This window comes from Desmodus rotundus, chromosome 3, assembly GCF_022682495.2.
Source record: "Desmodus rotundus isolate HL8 chromosome 3, HLdesRot8A.1, whole genome shotgun sequence".
NCBI classification, from domain to species: domain Eukaryota; kingdom Metazoa; phylum Chordata; class Mammalia; order Chiroptera; family Phyllostomidae; genus Desmodus; species Desmodus rotundus.
In genome coordinates, this window is record NC_071389.1 from 113,356,997 (window position 1) to 113,372,063 (window position 15,067).

At 47.1% G+C, this 15,067-nt stretch overlaps 1 protein-coding gene across 12 annotated transcripts in view; it reads left to right on the plus strand.

Annotated features, from left to right (window-relative positions):
* Positions 1-15,067, plus strand: part of CACNA1C (calcium voltage-gated channel subunit alpha1 C) — a 628,485-nt gene that overhangs the window by 477,781 nt on the left and 135,637 nt on the right. For all 12 annotated transcript variants that reach the window (XM_053920870.2, XM_053920869.2, XM_053920860.2 and 9 more), the window contains exons 10-11: positions 5,464-5,554; positions 12,912-12,938. In XM_053920870.2, the coding sequence (XP_053776845.1) occupies positions 5,464-5,554; positions 12,912-12,938 (118 nt within the window). The remainder of the gene's footprint in view (positions 1-5,463; positions 5,555-12,911; positions 12,939-15,067) is intronic.

Consider the following 15,067-nt stretch of genomic DNA (forward strand, 5'->3'; position numbering starts at 1 on the left):
TTCATAGAGGGTTGTATGCTGTGAGCCTGTCCTTTCTCTGTTGCCCACAGCTGCAGAAGGGCTTGCCAGCTGATCTGTGCAGCCACATATTCCAAGCATTGCCTGGCATTTAATAGAGGGTTCCTAAATTTTAGTGAATAAACCCTCAGAGGGTTTGCAAACCCAGACATACCAGGAAACATCCATCTTCACAGCGGCTTAGATCTAGTGCTTCTCTCCCAGTACAATTCTCATGATTTCCAGTTTCAGGAGATTATCTCGTGTCAGCTGTGGTTTATTAGAATCCCCCTAGAATCTGCACAACTGTTCTCCAAGTAGGTGAGGGGAGGCATTGGTTACTGTGAGAAAAGAACTGTGCATCTCCACTGAGACACAGAAATTGTCCTAGTAAGTGCCACGCAAGCAAGAGTTGCCACCAAGAGTTGATGTTTGGGGGAAGGATGACACTAATTCAAGATGTAATCAGTTGTCGGTAAGATGAAATCTAGACAATTCATTGTAGCCATCGGTGATATTACTAAATAGGTAAGTATGTTATTCACCTCCTGCAATGGCAGCTGTTAATTACTGTTTCATTAGAACCTCATTTTCTTTTTGAAATCTTCTCAGTAGAAGCCAAGGGACAAGAGAGCCCTGAGACCCAGATTTGATCCACAGTACTTAGTAAGAAAGAAGTTAGAAAGTCGGAAAACTAGCTTTGTCTCTAGTGGCCTTTCTCCACATTCTTCTTCCTAAATCCATTCAATGAGGCACATTTCTTTCCACAGAGGGTGTATTATTACCACATTTTCTGCAGATGAGCAGACATCAAGCTTCCCTTCTCAGAACATCCAGACAGGGGCTGCCTGTAGAGGAGAGGTGCCTCTGGGCACCTACGTTCTTTGCCATCTTTCTGCCTTGAGTTACATCCAGTTCAACATCCGAGTGTCCCAAGGGGGAGTCAGGCTGTCCATCTCATACCCAGACTTAGTATCCAGCATTTATAATTTTCAACTTTCAACTGTTTGGACACCCAGTTTTCAAGAAGGAATCTAAGTTCATCTCTCTAGGGTAGCAGGTCCCTTAAAGAAATCAGTCATGATCCTACTGTCTAATCCCTTAGTAACAGGAACATAACTGCATCTTTACTTATCTTATTTGCTTCTTCATTTCAGCAAGGAACCTTCATATAACTTCGCCCAAAAGAGCAGATCTAGTGGAGACTGCTGCCTCAGGGGAGATGATTTAGATGCTCTGCAAATCACTCTTCCTGCAGGTGGTTGCCAACTTTGCCCACAGGAAAGACAAGCCCTGGTCAGATTCAGTGACTTTATCAAGCTCTTTCTATTGTTTTTAAAGTTATCCTACAGTTATTTCTGAAGTTAAAAAGATGGCAGAATGTTGATGCAAAAGCCAAAAGTTGGATAACGCTTCTGTATAGCAGGTCACAAGTCCCTGTCTTTTCATCATTGGTCAGGGTCCCATGCCCCCCACTCCACCTCACCCCACCCCCAGACAACTGTGTGAACAGAAACTTGGTGACTGGCAGCCTGTCGTTCACCCCTCTGAATAGAAGGCCCTTCATGAGATGTTCACTTGAGTGGCTGTTATCATTCTAAACTGGGACATATCTTCTTTTCCAGACGGCAAATTTGAGCCAAGTCATTCATTTCAGCTCCTAGCTCTCAGTGCTTTTTCCAAATAGGATTTTTCAGAAGTGAAAAAAAAAAAAGTTCTTCATTGTGAAGTTGCTGCTTATTCCAAGTATTGTCTTTTAAAATGTGTTTGGGAAATAGCCCTTTACATAGGTTAGAAATAAGCCTGACTCTTCTTTCACAAGCCAGTCTTCAGTATTTTCACTAACAAGCAGCATTCAAGGATGTTCATTGGACATCACCCGAGTTCCAGGGGCAAAGGATGAGATAAAGAATCATCTAAAGCTTGGATTGACCTTCTCTTTATGCCCTTTGCTGGAACTGAGGGGGCCACCTACCCATTCCTGGTCAGGGCACGTGCTTCCATTCATGAGTGGTAGATTTCCCACCTCACTCTCCAGCTGTGACTGTGCCTGACTCCCCACTTACCTGGCACCCTCCATGGGGCCTGCTGGAGGCACAGTTGATGCCAGTTCTATCAAATAGAGTGGGAAAATTCTCTATCTCGGGAATTAGCTAAAGTATTTGATATCCAGAACTCAGAGTTCATGGCAGAATACTGAACTCCCCCTGTTCCACTTGCAACAGTCAGTGTCTTTACACTCCTACCAGCACCCCCTCTTCAGCTATAGCCCAGGCCTGAGAGAAGCCTACAGAATTCTTTCTCATATACAAACCTCCTTGAAAGACCATGCATTGACAAGCTATTGAGCAATTTGCCTGCTTAAACCTTTTAAAAACAGATACATATATGTTGGTGATATGATCATGCCCAAGGCACCTGGTAGGTCTTTACTGAATGGAATTGAATGATTGAATCGGCTGAAGGGCTGAGAAGATCCACAGTTGTTTTCCACCTGCAAGTGAATCCACTGCAGGTAGAGAAGAGATACAGTCACCTGGCTGCTGGGTAGGGGTGAAGGAGGACACCAATTTGATTTTAGCAGTTACCCCACTAGAACCTGGTGGGTGTCTCCCAAAGGAGGCAGCAGGGGTGCGGGGTGGTCCCTCCTAGGAAGCCCTCTCTCAAAGCCACTAACTAGATAGACCAGTGTAGAGCGAAGCCTCTGCTGGAGTAACTCCTCCCAGGTCTCCATCATTTGTTTCATGTCATTAGTTCATGTAATTTGGGGTTTTGGTTCTATTTTATTATGTTTTCTTACTTGTTTTGGTGTATTGCTTTTTATAATTTTTTAGTTTATTTTTGGAGATGACAATGGATGTTCTATGTGAAAGCTGAGTTCTTTGTTTCTTTCTTTTGCCCATGGCTGACTGCATGCTCTCTGTTGATGTCTTGTTCCTGGTTCTTGAAAATGACCATCTTGTCTGTGAAAGGAGGAGCTCCAGCAGGCTTGCTTGATCAGAAGAAAGGGAAGTTTGCTTGGTTTAGTCACTCCACAGAAACCCATGGTAATGTTCTCCTGTGCTCTGTGTGTGTAAAATAAATGTGTGTTGCTATATACCAGACTGGATGGGAGGGTATTTTTCTTGATGGCTTGTGGTGCAGTGGCTGTGTGTGTGTGTGTGTGTGTTTTGTGAGAGGATGTCAGTGTGTCTCACTCACAGCCACTGCCTTGTCATCTCTTTGTATGTATAAAGTCAGCAGATGTGATAATCAACAGCTATTCCATGATGGAATCTTTCCTTTGGATAGTGCCAGCCATGATTAAGGTCACTGTAAATGCCAGCTTGATAGTAGTACAGATAGTGCCTTGATTTAGAAGATTATATGGTCCTTCCTAATGCCCAGGCCTGCCTACTCCTAATTTGGTTGTCTTTCCATGCCTAGCACCACCACCATCACATTACTCCTTACCTAAGGGGCTCTCTGGGAGCAAACTGTCACAAAGTGAGATAGCTTTTTGTACACAGCTCAGCTCTTTAAATAATGATGCCTGAAGAGTTAAAGGAGCCTTCTCTCAGAAATGGCTGGAGATAGATGGAATGAAGACTGAAGATTCTTCTATTATATTACTTCTTCGTTAATGGGCATGGAGTAAGGAATTCTGGAAAGCTCTGAAAGTCCATCTTCCCAGCTCCCAGTCCTAAAACCATCCCTAAGGTCAGGTCTTGTTTACCAACTCCCTCAAACTTCAGGCTGCAGAGCTGTGACATTCAACACTACCCTTTGGCTATTCACCATCCTGCAATGAGGTGCCCCCAGCCTGATTTAGCTGTAAGAACCTCATCTGTCCTAGAGTGTAGAAAAGGGGGTTGATCAGCACAGAGGTGGTTTAGCTGAGCCTGGTACAGAGGGTCCTGACACTTGGCTGCAGTCCATGTCCCAAACACTGTGTCCTTGGCATCTGTCCCTTCCTTAGGCCTCACCTTCCTGTCCTGTGATGTGAAGGGGACAAGGTAGAGCTAGATAACATCTAAAGTCCCATCCAGCTCTAAACATCCTTAAAATGGCATTTAGATTTCTTGTTACCCAACTTTGTTGAAAATCAGTCCTAAGGTAGAGAGGTCTCTCATATATGACAGTCAAACCACCGGGTAAGTTGTGGGCTTTCTCTCTATATCTTCAGTGTTCTTGAAATGAGTCTTCTCACCTGTTCATCTTGTGTTCATCCACAAGAGAAGAAACTGGGGAAAATCCATGTTCAGCAACATTATCCAGTAGAAGTCTTTTCCTGGGCTGTGTTGGCTCCATGGAGACTTGTCCCCACATCACCTGATACCACACCCTCACTAGCTGCAGATTCTTTGGCTGCTGTGGGCTAGTAATTTCCCTCCACACACTGAGTTGTATTCTGCAAGGAGAGTTGAACCAGGACCTATGCTGGGATGGCTACCCTAGCGAACAAGGGTTGGCACAAAAACTCATTGATATGTCATATTAAAAGGGTAGAAAAGAATTTTCCTGAGTTAAATTTTTATTTGGAATCAAAAAACAATAATAAAAGAAATGGCTTCTTCTAAGCCATCAAATGGATTCCAAGGAAAAAACTCCTGCTGGTCTGGAAATGCAGCCCCTGCCACCTAGGGTTGAGACTGGAGATGGATGGGGCAGGGAGGGGGTTGGCGCTAGTGGAAGTAGGTGGTTCATATCCCAAGTCAGCCCGCTGAGGTGGGCATCTCAAGGTTGCTGGAAGGGGAGATTGAGTCCCTGCAATCTATCTTTAAGCCACATGTGAACCTGGTTTGGTGGACTCTTCCCTCCTAAGGTCTGCAGTGCTAGTTTGAATTGCAGTGTCTGATTCTGCCTGAGCTCTCTGTGTTAGGCCCTGTCCTGGACATAACAGAACTGGGACTCAGTGTACACCACAGGGAAGGGTCTTCCTCCAAATCTAGCTTGAAGTTCATGCAGGCAGCAGAAATGCCCTTTCTACAAATGAGCTGGACCCTTAGTTTGGGACCCTCACCTTAGAGTTGGTGGGAAGAACAAATAAGGGAATAAAATATTTTCAGGAAAGCTCCCCTTTTTATGGCAAGTAGTGAATGCAAATGGAAAAGCTCGCACAGCCTCTCTGAGGGCAGAGTTGAAGGCAAAGAAAGGTTCAGTGGTGAGTGTTCTCAGGATGTCTCCTATAAGGTAAATGATCTTATCACCAGGTTTCCTTCCACATTCCACTAGTTTAAAGTATCCTCAGCAGCACAGCTTACCCTATGCTGAGCAGCAAGACATGTCATTCCCTCACAGAACCCCACAGCTGGCCAGGACCTCAGCCTGCTCCCAGCAGTACCCCTACCCCTTACCAGCAAATGCTGGCTCCCCTCCTCCCAACAGCGCTCCTCATGGGATTGGGCATACTACAAACTAATGCTCTTCTCTCCCCGTCTCCTCCCCGCTCTCATGCCTTGTCCTGCATCCCTTTGACTCTTGCAGTGAGCATGCCCACAAGTGAGACGGAGTCTGTCAACACTGAGAACGTGGCTGGCGGTGACATCGAAGGAGAAAACTGTGGGGCCAGGCTGGCGTGAGTAGGCACAGCAAGCCCAGGGGCTGGGCTTTTATGGGGACACGGGCAGGGCAGCTGCTCCTAAAGTCAGAATGGGATGGCTCATCACTGGGATGGGCAGAGTTCAGAGCGCAACAGAGAGCAGAAACCTGTGTGGGGAGCAGAGGGCACTGGCATGACTACAGCCCCTAGGCAGTGGTAATGGGTCTTAAATTGAGACTGCTCCTCAATTGTGAGGCTCCTGCTCTTGGATCTTGAGCTCCTTTCCATCCTACCAGAGAAATACAGAGAGTGTGTGTGTTAGGGCAGGAGGGTTGAGGGTGGCTCTGAAGCCTTTTTCTTCCTAGTCCCTCCCACCCCTTTTCACAAGAGATGGTTGTGATAGGGTCCCTGGGTTCTGCTAACCTCCCTCTCTATTCTGCTAAAAGTGACCTGGAAGAAGGCAAAGAGATAAGAAAATAGACTGCCAGATGATAAACATGTTGCATCTCTAAGTTATCCATCTGGTGAATGAAAGCAGATGCCTGAAATGCAGACTTGAGTTAATAAATTCACCTGTGGTTAGCTTAGACTGTGTCTGACTCCTCTAACATAAGCCCCAGCCCAGATGTGCACTTCCCTTTCCCAGGCCCTGGCTTCAATGAGCTGACTTTGGCCTGGGATGAGGCCAGGTGTGAGGAGAAACAGTCTACACATGGATTATCACAATCACCTAGCTTAGTTCAATCTTGAAAATGGAAACCAGTAGTCAGTCCCTGGGAAATGTTCCCCTCAAAAAAAAGGGGGTGGGGGAATGGTCTACCTGCTAAAAATAAACCTAGAGCATGAGGCCTTCTCCTGGACAAATCAGGTTCCACTTTGGGAGGCAGGAACACTGTAAACTCACCCGGATGCTGATAGGCACTGCAAAGAGCAGGCTCTGAGGAAGGCCAGTCTCAAATAAAGTGAGTTTCTAAGTCATTCCATCAGAAGAAAGACGTCTTATCTCACCCTTCCTCTGTGAAATGACTCCATGGTCTGAGCAGATCCAACCCTTTTTAAAAGGTTAGCTGAGTCTAAACATAAGTACACCAGCCTTAAGAATGGCCTCTGAGCCAAAGGAGACGGGAATCACGACTTAAGAACAGACCAGCTCTTGCAAACTCTGTTTCAAGGGTTCGCGGGGCCTTCAGAATCACTCACTCTGACAGTGGCACCAGGGAGTCTGCACTGCAGGTTTCTCAGCATTGTTGGGAAGCAGTTATTGTCAAATGTTGTTAAAATACAGTGCTAATTACATTTTAAGCAGCAGTCCCTCTTTTCCCTTCTCTTCTGTTGGAACCATATAAAACAAGCAATTGAGTTTCTAAAGCGGGCCCCAGTCAGTTACACTAGGGACACGCAGATCGCAGGCCTTCAGAGTCTGTCAGTTCTAGGCCTTTCTGTGGTCCTGACACCAAGGAGGGTTGGGGAGAAAATGATTGAGGACCCTGCACCTCTAGCTTTTGGGCCTGGCCCAAGTCACAGACCAGGAGGGACTGGGGAACCAGCACTGGGAAGGACATCACTGGACGGTGTATTTCAGGAGAGCACAAGGCCCTGTTGGAAGAACATCATTGCCCCCCACAGAGAGGAGCTGGCCGTCTCTCGTATATCTGTCATTGCCTTGAGGACACACTCTGCAAGATCCAGGAGCTCTGTGGAAATGATCCCTACTATTCCCACGAACGTCCACATTTGTAGACCTGTGCTGTACATATAAGATAGCTGGTCACAGTGCCAGAATTATAATATGTACTTAATAAATTATGGTCTTTCCCCATCTTCCGCCCACTCCCCACCCCACTTCAGACAGTGATGGGATGAGACAGCCAACATTCCTGGTAGGAGAGACAGTGTGAGAACAGGCTGGGGGCTGAGAGTAGGTATGTGGTGAGGAGACAATGTGTGAGGCTAGATGTGTAGTAAGATGAGGTCCGAGTCCAGGTAAGGATTTATATGAAATGAGAAGCCAGGATGTAGATGGTTCCTGAGGGGAGCAGGCAGAGAGCAAGGAACTGCAATGTGATATTTGGGGTGCAGGAGGCAGGTGGGAAGACAGGTGATGCAGAAGGAGGAGCCATCAAAGTTTGGAGACCGAGCATAACGATGCCGAAGTGCCATCTGAGGCAGGGCAACCTGAGGGACTTGCAGGGATCACACAGAAAGCCATGGGAGTCCGAGGTCCAGCTCCAAGCAGGGATGGAGTCACACATTTGAGGTTATCAGTATAAAAAATATTCATGAGGTCCTAGAACAAGGCTTGTTCAGAGAGGAATGAAGGGATGCAGACACACAGAAGAAAGAATCAGAACAAGTAAATGAAACAGGCGAAGAGGTGTTAGGGGAACCGACAGCAGTACTTGCTTGGAAACCATGGGAGGAAGAATTTCAAGACACAGCTCCCTATTTGTACACTCAGTCAGTAGTGTGCCCAGATTGGAGCTAGGCGAAGGAGGTACTGAGCAGCAGAGCAAATTGACACCCTCACTAAAGCTCACAATCTGGTATGACACTGTCATTCATAAGTACATAAAAATTGGGGTGAGTGTTAAGAAGAAAAAGTAACTGTAATGTGGGGTTAATGACCAAGGCAGGGACCTGATTTAGACTGGCAGGTTAGGAATAGCTCCTGTGGAGAAATAAAACTTCAGCTGAGAACTGAAGGATTGAACATACATCACTGAGGTGAAGAATAAGGAAGAATGTTCCAATCAGAGGCAACAGTGCATTTCAAGGCCCTTGAGCGGAAGAACAGAGAGAAGGCCAATTTGGCCAGTGTGACATAAGTAGAGACTGGAGAGCCAAGGCTGGAGATGGAGCAGGGCCTGGTAGAGCCCTTGATGATCTTGTTCTTGTCACAGGACTGTGAGAAATCATGGAATGTGGAGCTGGTTGATTCGGTTAGTTTTGCATTCTCGAGGGATCACTTTGATGTTATGAAAAGAATAAGAAGGAATGAGGCCAGGAGGGAAGCAAGCTCCCGGTGAAGCGGCCTCAGAGCAGTCACCGAGGTGTGAGATGACACTGGCTCAGGCCAGAGTCCCCTGTGTGGACGGAGCAGAGGGGGTTCTGTGTGTTCTGGAGCTGTACTCTAAAGACTTGGCCGTAGAAGCTGGAGTCGCAGGAAAGGAGAGGGTATGGAAATGAGCCAGCACAAACAGGGCCTAGGAGGGAGAGAGGAAAAAGGAGTGTAGAAAGAAGAGGCTTGTTTTCATGAGAGTAAAGACTGGGGTGATCTTTAAGTCAAAAAAGAAGTCTATGCAAAGGGAGGAGCTAAAGGCTCTGGAATGGAAATGAGGTCTTCTGGGGAAAGAAACTGCTTAAGAATTGGGTCGTGTGGAGTTGACTTCAAGGGCAGAGTTGGAGAAACTGGATTCACACAGGAAGAAGGAGCTCATTTACCCTCGGACTAATTGCAAGTGGAAAAGGAGACCTGGCATCAGGGGTCCTAAGGTCTAGTGCTAACTAATCGACCAGAGCACTTCTGCTCTTCATCTCAATCTGGTGCTCTGGGAAAGGAAGGTGCTCTCAGCAGAGGCCTAGGATTCCTGGAACTGTCTGTGGTGCAACTACAGAAGGAGACCACTTTTACCTCTTTTACACATTGGGCTTCCATGTAAGATTTTGTATGAGTAAAGTATTCTACCACTTGATAAATTGCAAACCATAGATTCAGTGGTATCTAAGGGTCCTTCCCAGCTCTTGAAGCCTACAGTTCTCTGAAGAATATAGAATCAGAAATAGGGTCTGCTGAAAAGAGTCAATGATGGGAGTCATACCAAATAATCTGTCATCTCATCACAGAAAGTGAGGGTTAGATGTCCTAGGAACCTGAAAGACAGTACAGGAGATTCAAACTAGTGAGTCGCCAAACTAGTGAGGCCACAGATTGCTGAGCAGTGCTGAAGCCACAATGGAGACTGACATTGTAAATGTGGAGTCAGCCTGCAGAACAATTTGACATATTTTTTGGCAGGCTCTATAGCCTGGAAGCACTAAAAACAGACAGTGGTGTGAACCAGGATGGGGTTTGTCAAGTAGGCCCAGCAGAAGGCCCCAGGCAGCGTGGGAGTCTGTGTGGGATAGAGGGCAGCATGGACGTGACTGGGGCCAGGCTGAGACCTGGAGGTCAGGCTTGGCATTAGCCTGCGAGCCTGGGCAGAGAGTGAGTGATGTGATTGGGAGGGCCCAGTGAGGGCAACGACTGGGTCCAGTGAAAGAGCAGGAGGGCTGATGGAGGAGACTCTGGCCAGAAATGTGGAACAACTGAGTTCAGTACCTAGTCGCTTGAAGCAGTGCTCTGCAGCAGCAAGGGCCAGGTTTGACCTCCTAGTAATAACAGCTGTGGGCGGCGTTGCCCCTGTGGAGTCTAGGAGGCTCAGTTGGACGTGTGTCAGCCTGCATGGTGACTCCACTGCCATCTGATTTATGTTGAAGGCAAATTGGGACAATTCAGGCAAATGCTACTTTCCATAGCAGGTAGTAAACATACGGTGTTTGTTGCTCTAGGAAGGGAGAGAAGTTGAAAATGTAAAGAGCTGCCAAATATTTGTCAAAAAATGACAAATGCAAATTGAGTGACAAAACAAAACAAAAAAGAGTTTTGGGTTTTTCTCTAATTTTGAACCTTCATGTCAAAGAAAATCTTGTTTCCTGGAAGGTTTGGCCTGGAGGCCTGGGCAGAGAAAATATATTGGATTGGATGAACTCCAGGCCCAACCCAGTGGAACTATTTTGATGGTCTTATGTGGTAAACATGAACTTTCTCCACCTCCCTGCTCTTTAAGAACCCACTTGTTGGGCTCTTAGAATAGGATGGGATAGGATAGAACAAGATAGGGTAGGGTAGAATAGAATAGAATAGAACAGAACAGAGCAGAACAGAATAGAACAGAATAGAATGGAATAGAATAGAATAGAACAGAATAGAATAGAAAAGATATGATGAGAAAAGCCAGTAAGCCTGAGCAAGCTGTGCCTGCCTCATTGGGGTTTGCAGAAGCTGGAAGCCTCGACTGTTCAGTAGGAGGAAGCATTTACCACATGTGAAAGAGCCCAGGGTGTGGAGTGGTGCTCTGACACAAGGCACCCACCTGCTCCCCGGCTTGCTGACTCACACAGGAGACCAATGTGACCAGCTTTGCAAACCCTGAGCCAGTGGTTACCCCCCAGGAGGTGCAGGGCTGCAGAGCAGTGGGGTCCTCTGTTTTCATGAAGTTGAATTCCTGTACAGGGAGAATGAGGAATTGGGCACTTGAGGTTTACGAGACTTCTAACCTCCACTCTCCAAGGGCCAGGGTTTTCCTTTGCCTCCAGAGACATGCCACTTGAAGAGTACCCTCCCCCTCCTCAAGTGCTTAAGTAATATGGTACTTAAAAAGGGACAAATGTTTCAGACTCAAAAAATCTAAAATTGAGCTCACAGTCCCTGAGACTAGCAACAACAAAAATCACTCTTCAAGTGTGGTAAACAGAGTTATACATCAGGACTTATAACTAAGTGGAAAAGGAAGTTATGCTCCATTTCCTCCTCTTTAGAATGTGCCAGAATGCCCAGTAAGGGCCCTTAGCTGATGACCATGCTTAAACTCAGCCCTGGTCGGTCCTCACTTCTGTCAGTCACCTCTTGTCCTGATCTTTCCGTGCACCCACCTTTCAGAGTCATTTCTTTGGGAGATATGAACATGCAGATTTCAGTTTCCCTGTGTGGTAGTTTTGGACAACCCCCTTTTCTTATGATTCATCTGGACTGAGAGAGAGAGAGAGCCTTATGGGGAAGGGCCAGTGGTCCGCACTGGAGGGTCCCTCGGAGAGAGTCATTGAGAGAAGGCTGAGGGCCAGGCCAGGCTCTGCAGACAGACGCATAGAGATCATGATCATCCGTATTGGCTTGTGTTTACACCCAGCAGTGTGAGCTGCCCAAAAGCAAGCCCAGAGCAGACCTGCTGCAGAACGGAGCACCCCAACTCCCCTGACTTCCCACCACCCAATTAGCACCTGGAAAACATTTGTTTCCCCATTAAACTGTGGCTCTAAATAAAATGCTGCCCTGGCTCCCTGTCCCCCTCCCACACGCTTTGTTAACATGTGATTAAACCCTCCAGCCCTGGCAGGCAGTCTTTGGAGGCGGGAAAAGGTTATTAGCTAACGGTTCAGAGCAGTAAAGGCACTTGGCTCAGATCCTCAGTGCCCCAGAGATATAATTATCTCATGCTCGATGGCTTTGCCACCTGTCACATCTTCTGGTCTAATTTTTTTAATAAAAAACAATGAGAGGGGTTGTTTTCTTGCTATGCGGCAGAGCTTACTTTGTGCTGAGCTGGGATGACACAGGCTTGCAGCAGTTGCCTCCCAAGTCCCTGTTCCTTTTTTCTCTCGGCATCTTTTTGTCTCTCTGCTGCCATCTCCATCACTTTTTCCACCTCCGACTTGCATTCTGCACCTTTCTGTGTGTCCACCTGTAACCTCTGCAGTGTTTCCTCCCTCTGCACCCAGCCTTTCTGACACATGACCTTCAGTGTTTTGTCTCATGTGCCTGCACTCTCCTCTCTCTCTCTCTGCCTATCTGTTTCCCTTCCTTCCTCTCTCCTTCCCTCCCTTTTCTCCCCACCCGACTCTATCCAGCCTCCCCTGGACTCTCCTAGTTCTTCTATGGGAACTGGGTTGTCTCAGGGCCTCCTTGAAGGTTTCACCTTTCAGTGGACCCTCCCCCATACACTGACTTTCAAATCTGCCACCAGCACACCTGTCCTGTGCTCCTGTCCCAAAGTCCCCCAGGGTCTTCTGGGCGACACATGACTGTTCGCGTGCTGGGTTTCTCCCCAGGGCCTGTGGCTATTCCTTTAGGCCCAGTTTGCTGCCCTCAGGCCAGGACAGTAGTGGCCTTTCTGTTTCCTGCTGACTCCTTTTGCTCATCTTCACCTTGAACCAAGCATTGGCCACGCTTCTGCTCAGACAGTGGTGGGGTGTGTGCTGATGGGTTTCTCCCTGTGGCTTCTGGCTGGTGGGATCCAGCCTCCCTGTCCTCTATGGCTCCTCTCAAGGTTGCCTAACCTGACCTCATAGAACCTCATGGTAGACTCTGGTCATCAGAACATGGGCTCGGCTCTCCCTCTCCACTTAGAAGACACTAGATTGGTAGACTTCTCAGCAGGGCCAATCCTCCATTTTTACATTCAAATGCACGAACACATGAGAAGATGCTGACAAATAGGGTTCTCTCTCTCCAGCATTGTTCTAAGTCACAGCACACATCCATCCAGTGCCCATATATAGTCATCAGGGGACATCAAACTTCTCTGGCATTGCTGAACATCTTTAAAATGGTTGCTAATGTCTCCTTTTCCTCTTTCAGCCACCGGATCTCCAAGTCGAAGTTCAGGTAAGTGAGATACATGCTTCTCTTCTTTCCTTCTGCTCATCATCAGCTCTATCTCAGCCACCCCACCAGGTGGGCGGTAGAGTTAGGGGTGTTCTTCAAAGGACGTAACTGCTTTCTTTTGTGTGGCTGTCAAGAAGAGATTTTTTGGGTCACATCAAGCAAATAACCCAGGGATTGATATTTATTGAATTATTTTTGTCAGTCTTTTTGGTAGCACATCCCAAAGCTGTGAGACCTAGAATATCTCCCTACCTTGTAAGTTGAAGTCCAGGTGAAATAAATGTAATGTGGATGCTTGCTAATCTTCCTGACTACTTCATGTTCATGGACACGGTGAGATACGAACGTTAAGGGTTATGGAAAGCACCCAGGATCACCACACTGCTGGGCTTCAGAACCTTCCACAGGGTCTATGCTCTTCAGCCCCCTCTGCCTTTCTGCCTCACTTCCCACACTTCCCTGCACCTACCCTTGGTTCCAACCACATGGAACTTGCATTTACTGGAATGTTCCCTGTCCTGTCGTACATCAGGGCCTTTGCCTGGAGCCTTTTACCTGAATCACTGTGTCCCCATGTCTTCTGTAGAACTCAGATTTTGTTAAGAACCTCAAATGTTACCACATCAATGATATGTTCTGCAAACTCCCCAGGGGAGGTTACTCACCTCCCTCCAATTCCCATAGTGCTTTGCTCCTACTAATATAATAGCACTTACCATACTACATACTAATTATTGGCTCACAAGCCTGTTTCCCTCAATAGACTCTGCGTACCCCAGAGGTATTACTTTGAGAGAGTCTACTAGTGCCTGGCCAGTGGTAGGCTGCTTCTTTGTACCTGTGTGTTGAATGGATGAATGGATGGATATGGGGAGATTGTGTTTACTCCCATGAAATTTGTACACACCAAAAAACATCGATGGCTTATGTCTTTTAATTGATCTATTCTTGCTTCCCTGGCTTTACCTACTATGTAGCTGGAGCATAAATAACACTGAGTTTTAGTCCAGCTGGGTAAATGTAACCCAATGCTGTAATTTAAATAGTCCCTTAAGGTAAAAGCATTCAGTCTGTCATATTTCCTTTTTCCCAGCTCCTCTCCAGCCTGCAATCTGGATGCATGGGGGCAGGGGACTTCGAAACCCCAGGAGGTGAACAGGGCTTGGGGAGGACTGGTCCTGGAATGCCCCTGAGTCCTCTGCTTATCTCTGCTGTGCAGTAGCTAGTCTGAACTGCCCTCTGAACTGCTTCCTGCTGAGGCACAGCAGGTTCATCTGGTTTGGGCATCCACCACTGGAACCCATGCCCCCCCACCATATTTGCATCTGACCTTGAAGTCTCCACCTCTGTTCTCTGACCCCCAAGCTCTGTTGGCCCACTGACATAAGCACCTCACACCCCATGCGAGTGCACAGATCTCCTTCTGGGTCCCACACACTCCATGAACGAGCTGTGGGGAACCTGGAACAGTAAGCAGGCTCACCTACCTACCTGCCTCCCTGCCTCCCACCACTATCTCTGCACCGGCCTAGATAGAGCTCTAAGCAAACAGCTGGCATTCTCTCAGGGTTCTGCAGACCCTCTATATGCACCCAGTATAGGCTACCAACTGGCCCCACCATCCCTGGGCCTCCTGGGGTCTCCTGTGTGTTTCAAAAGCAGACTTCTCTAAGCCCTTGAGGCTGGACCCCCAGGACTCCGGTGTCTGATTCCTCCTCCAATTCTGACCCTTCTTTCTCCCATATTTCCACTGGAACTGGACAGTGCTGGCTTTTCTCTCCTTCGTCTTTCTCTTAAGACCTGCTTTACATAAAAAAATATATATATAGGGCCAAGTATACCAGGCCTCGCTCTTATTACATGAAAGAGAGCCCTAGAAATGTAAATGTCCTTTTCCTATGATAATAATGCTTGGATTTTGCAGCTTTATCTCCCATATCTGGGGATGTGGCTGGATCATAACAGGGACTGAATAAATGTAGGGTGGGCAAAAGTATATTTACAGTTGTTTGTATGGAAAATAATGCAATAATTAATAATAATACAAGAATAAGCTGTTTTGTGTACTCACAATTGTAAACTTACTTTTGCCCACCCCTGTATTTGTTGAGTCAATGAATGAGTGAATG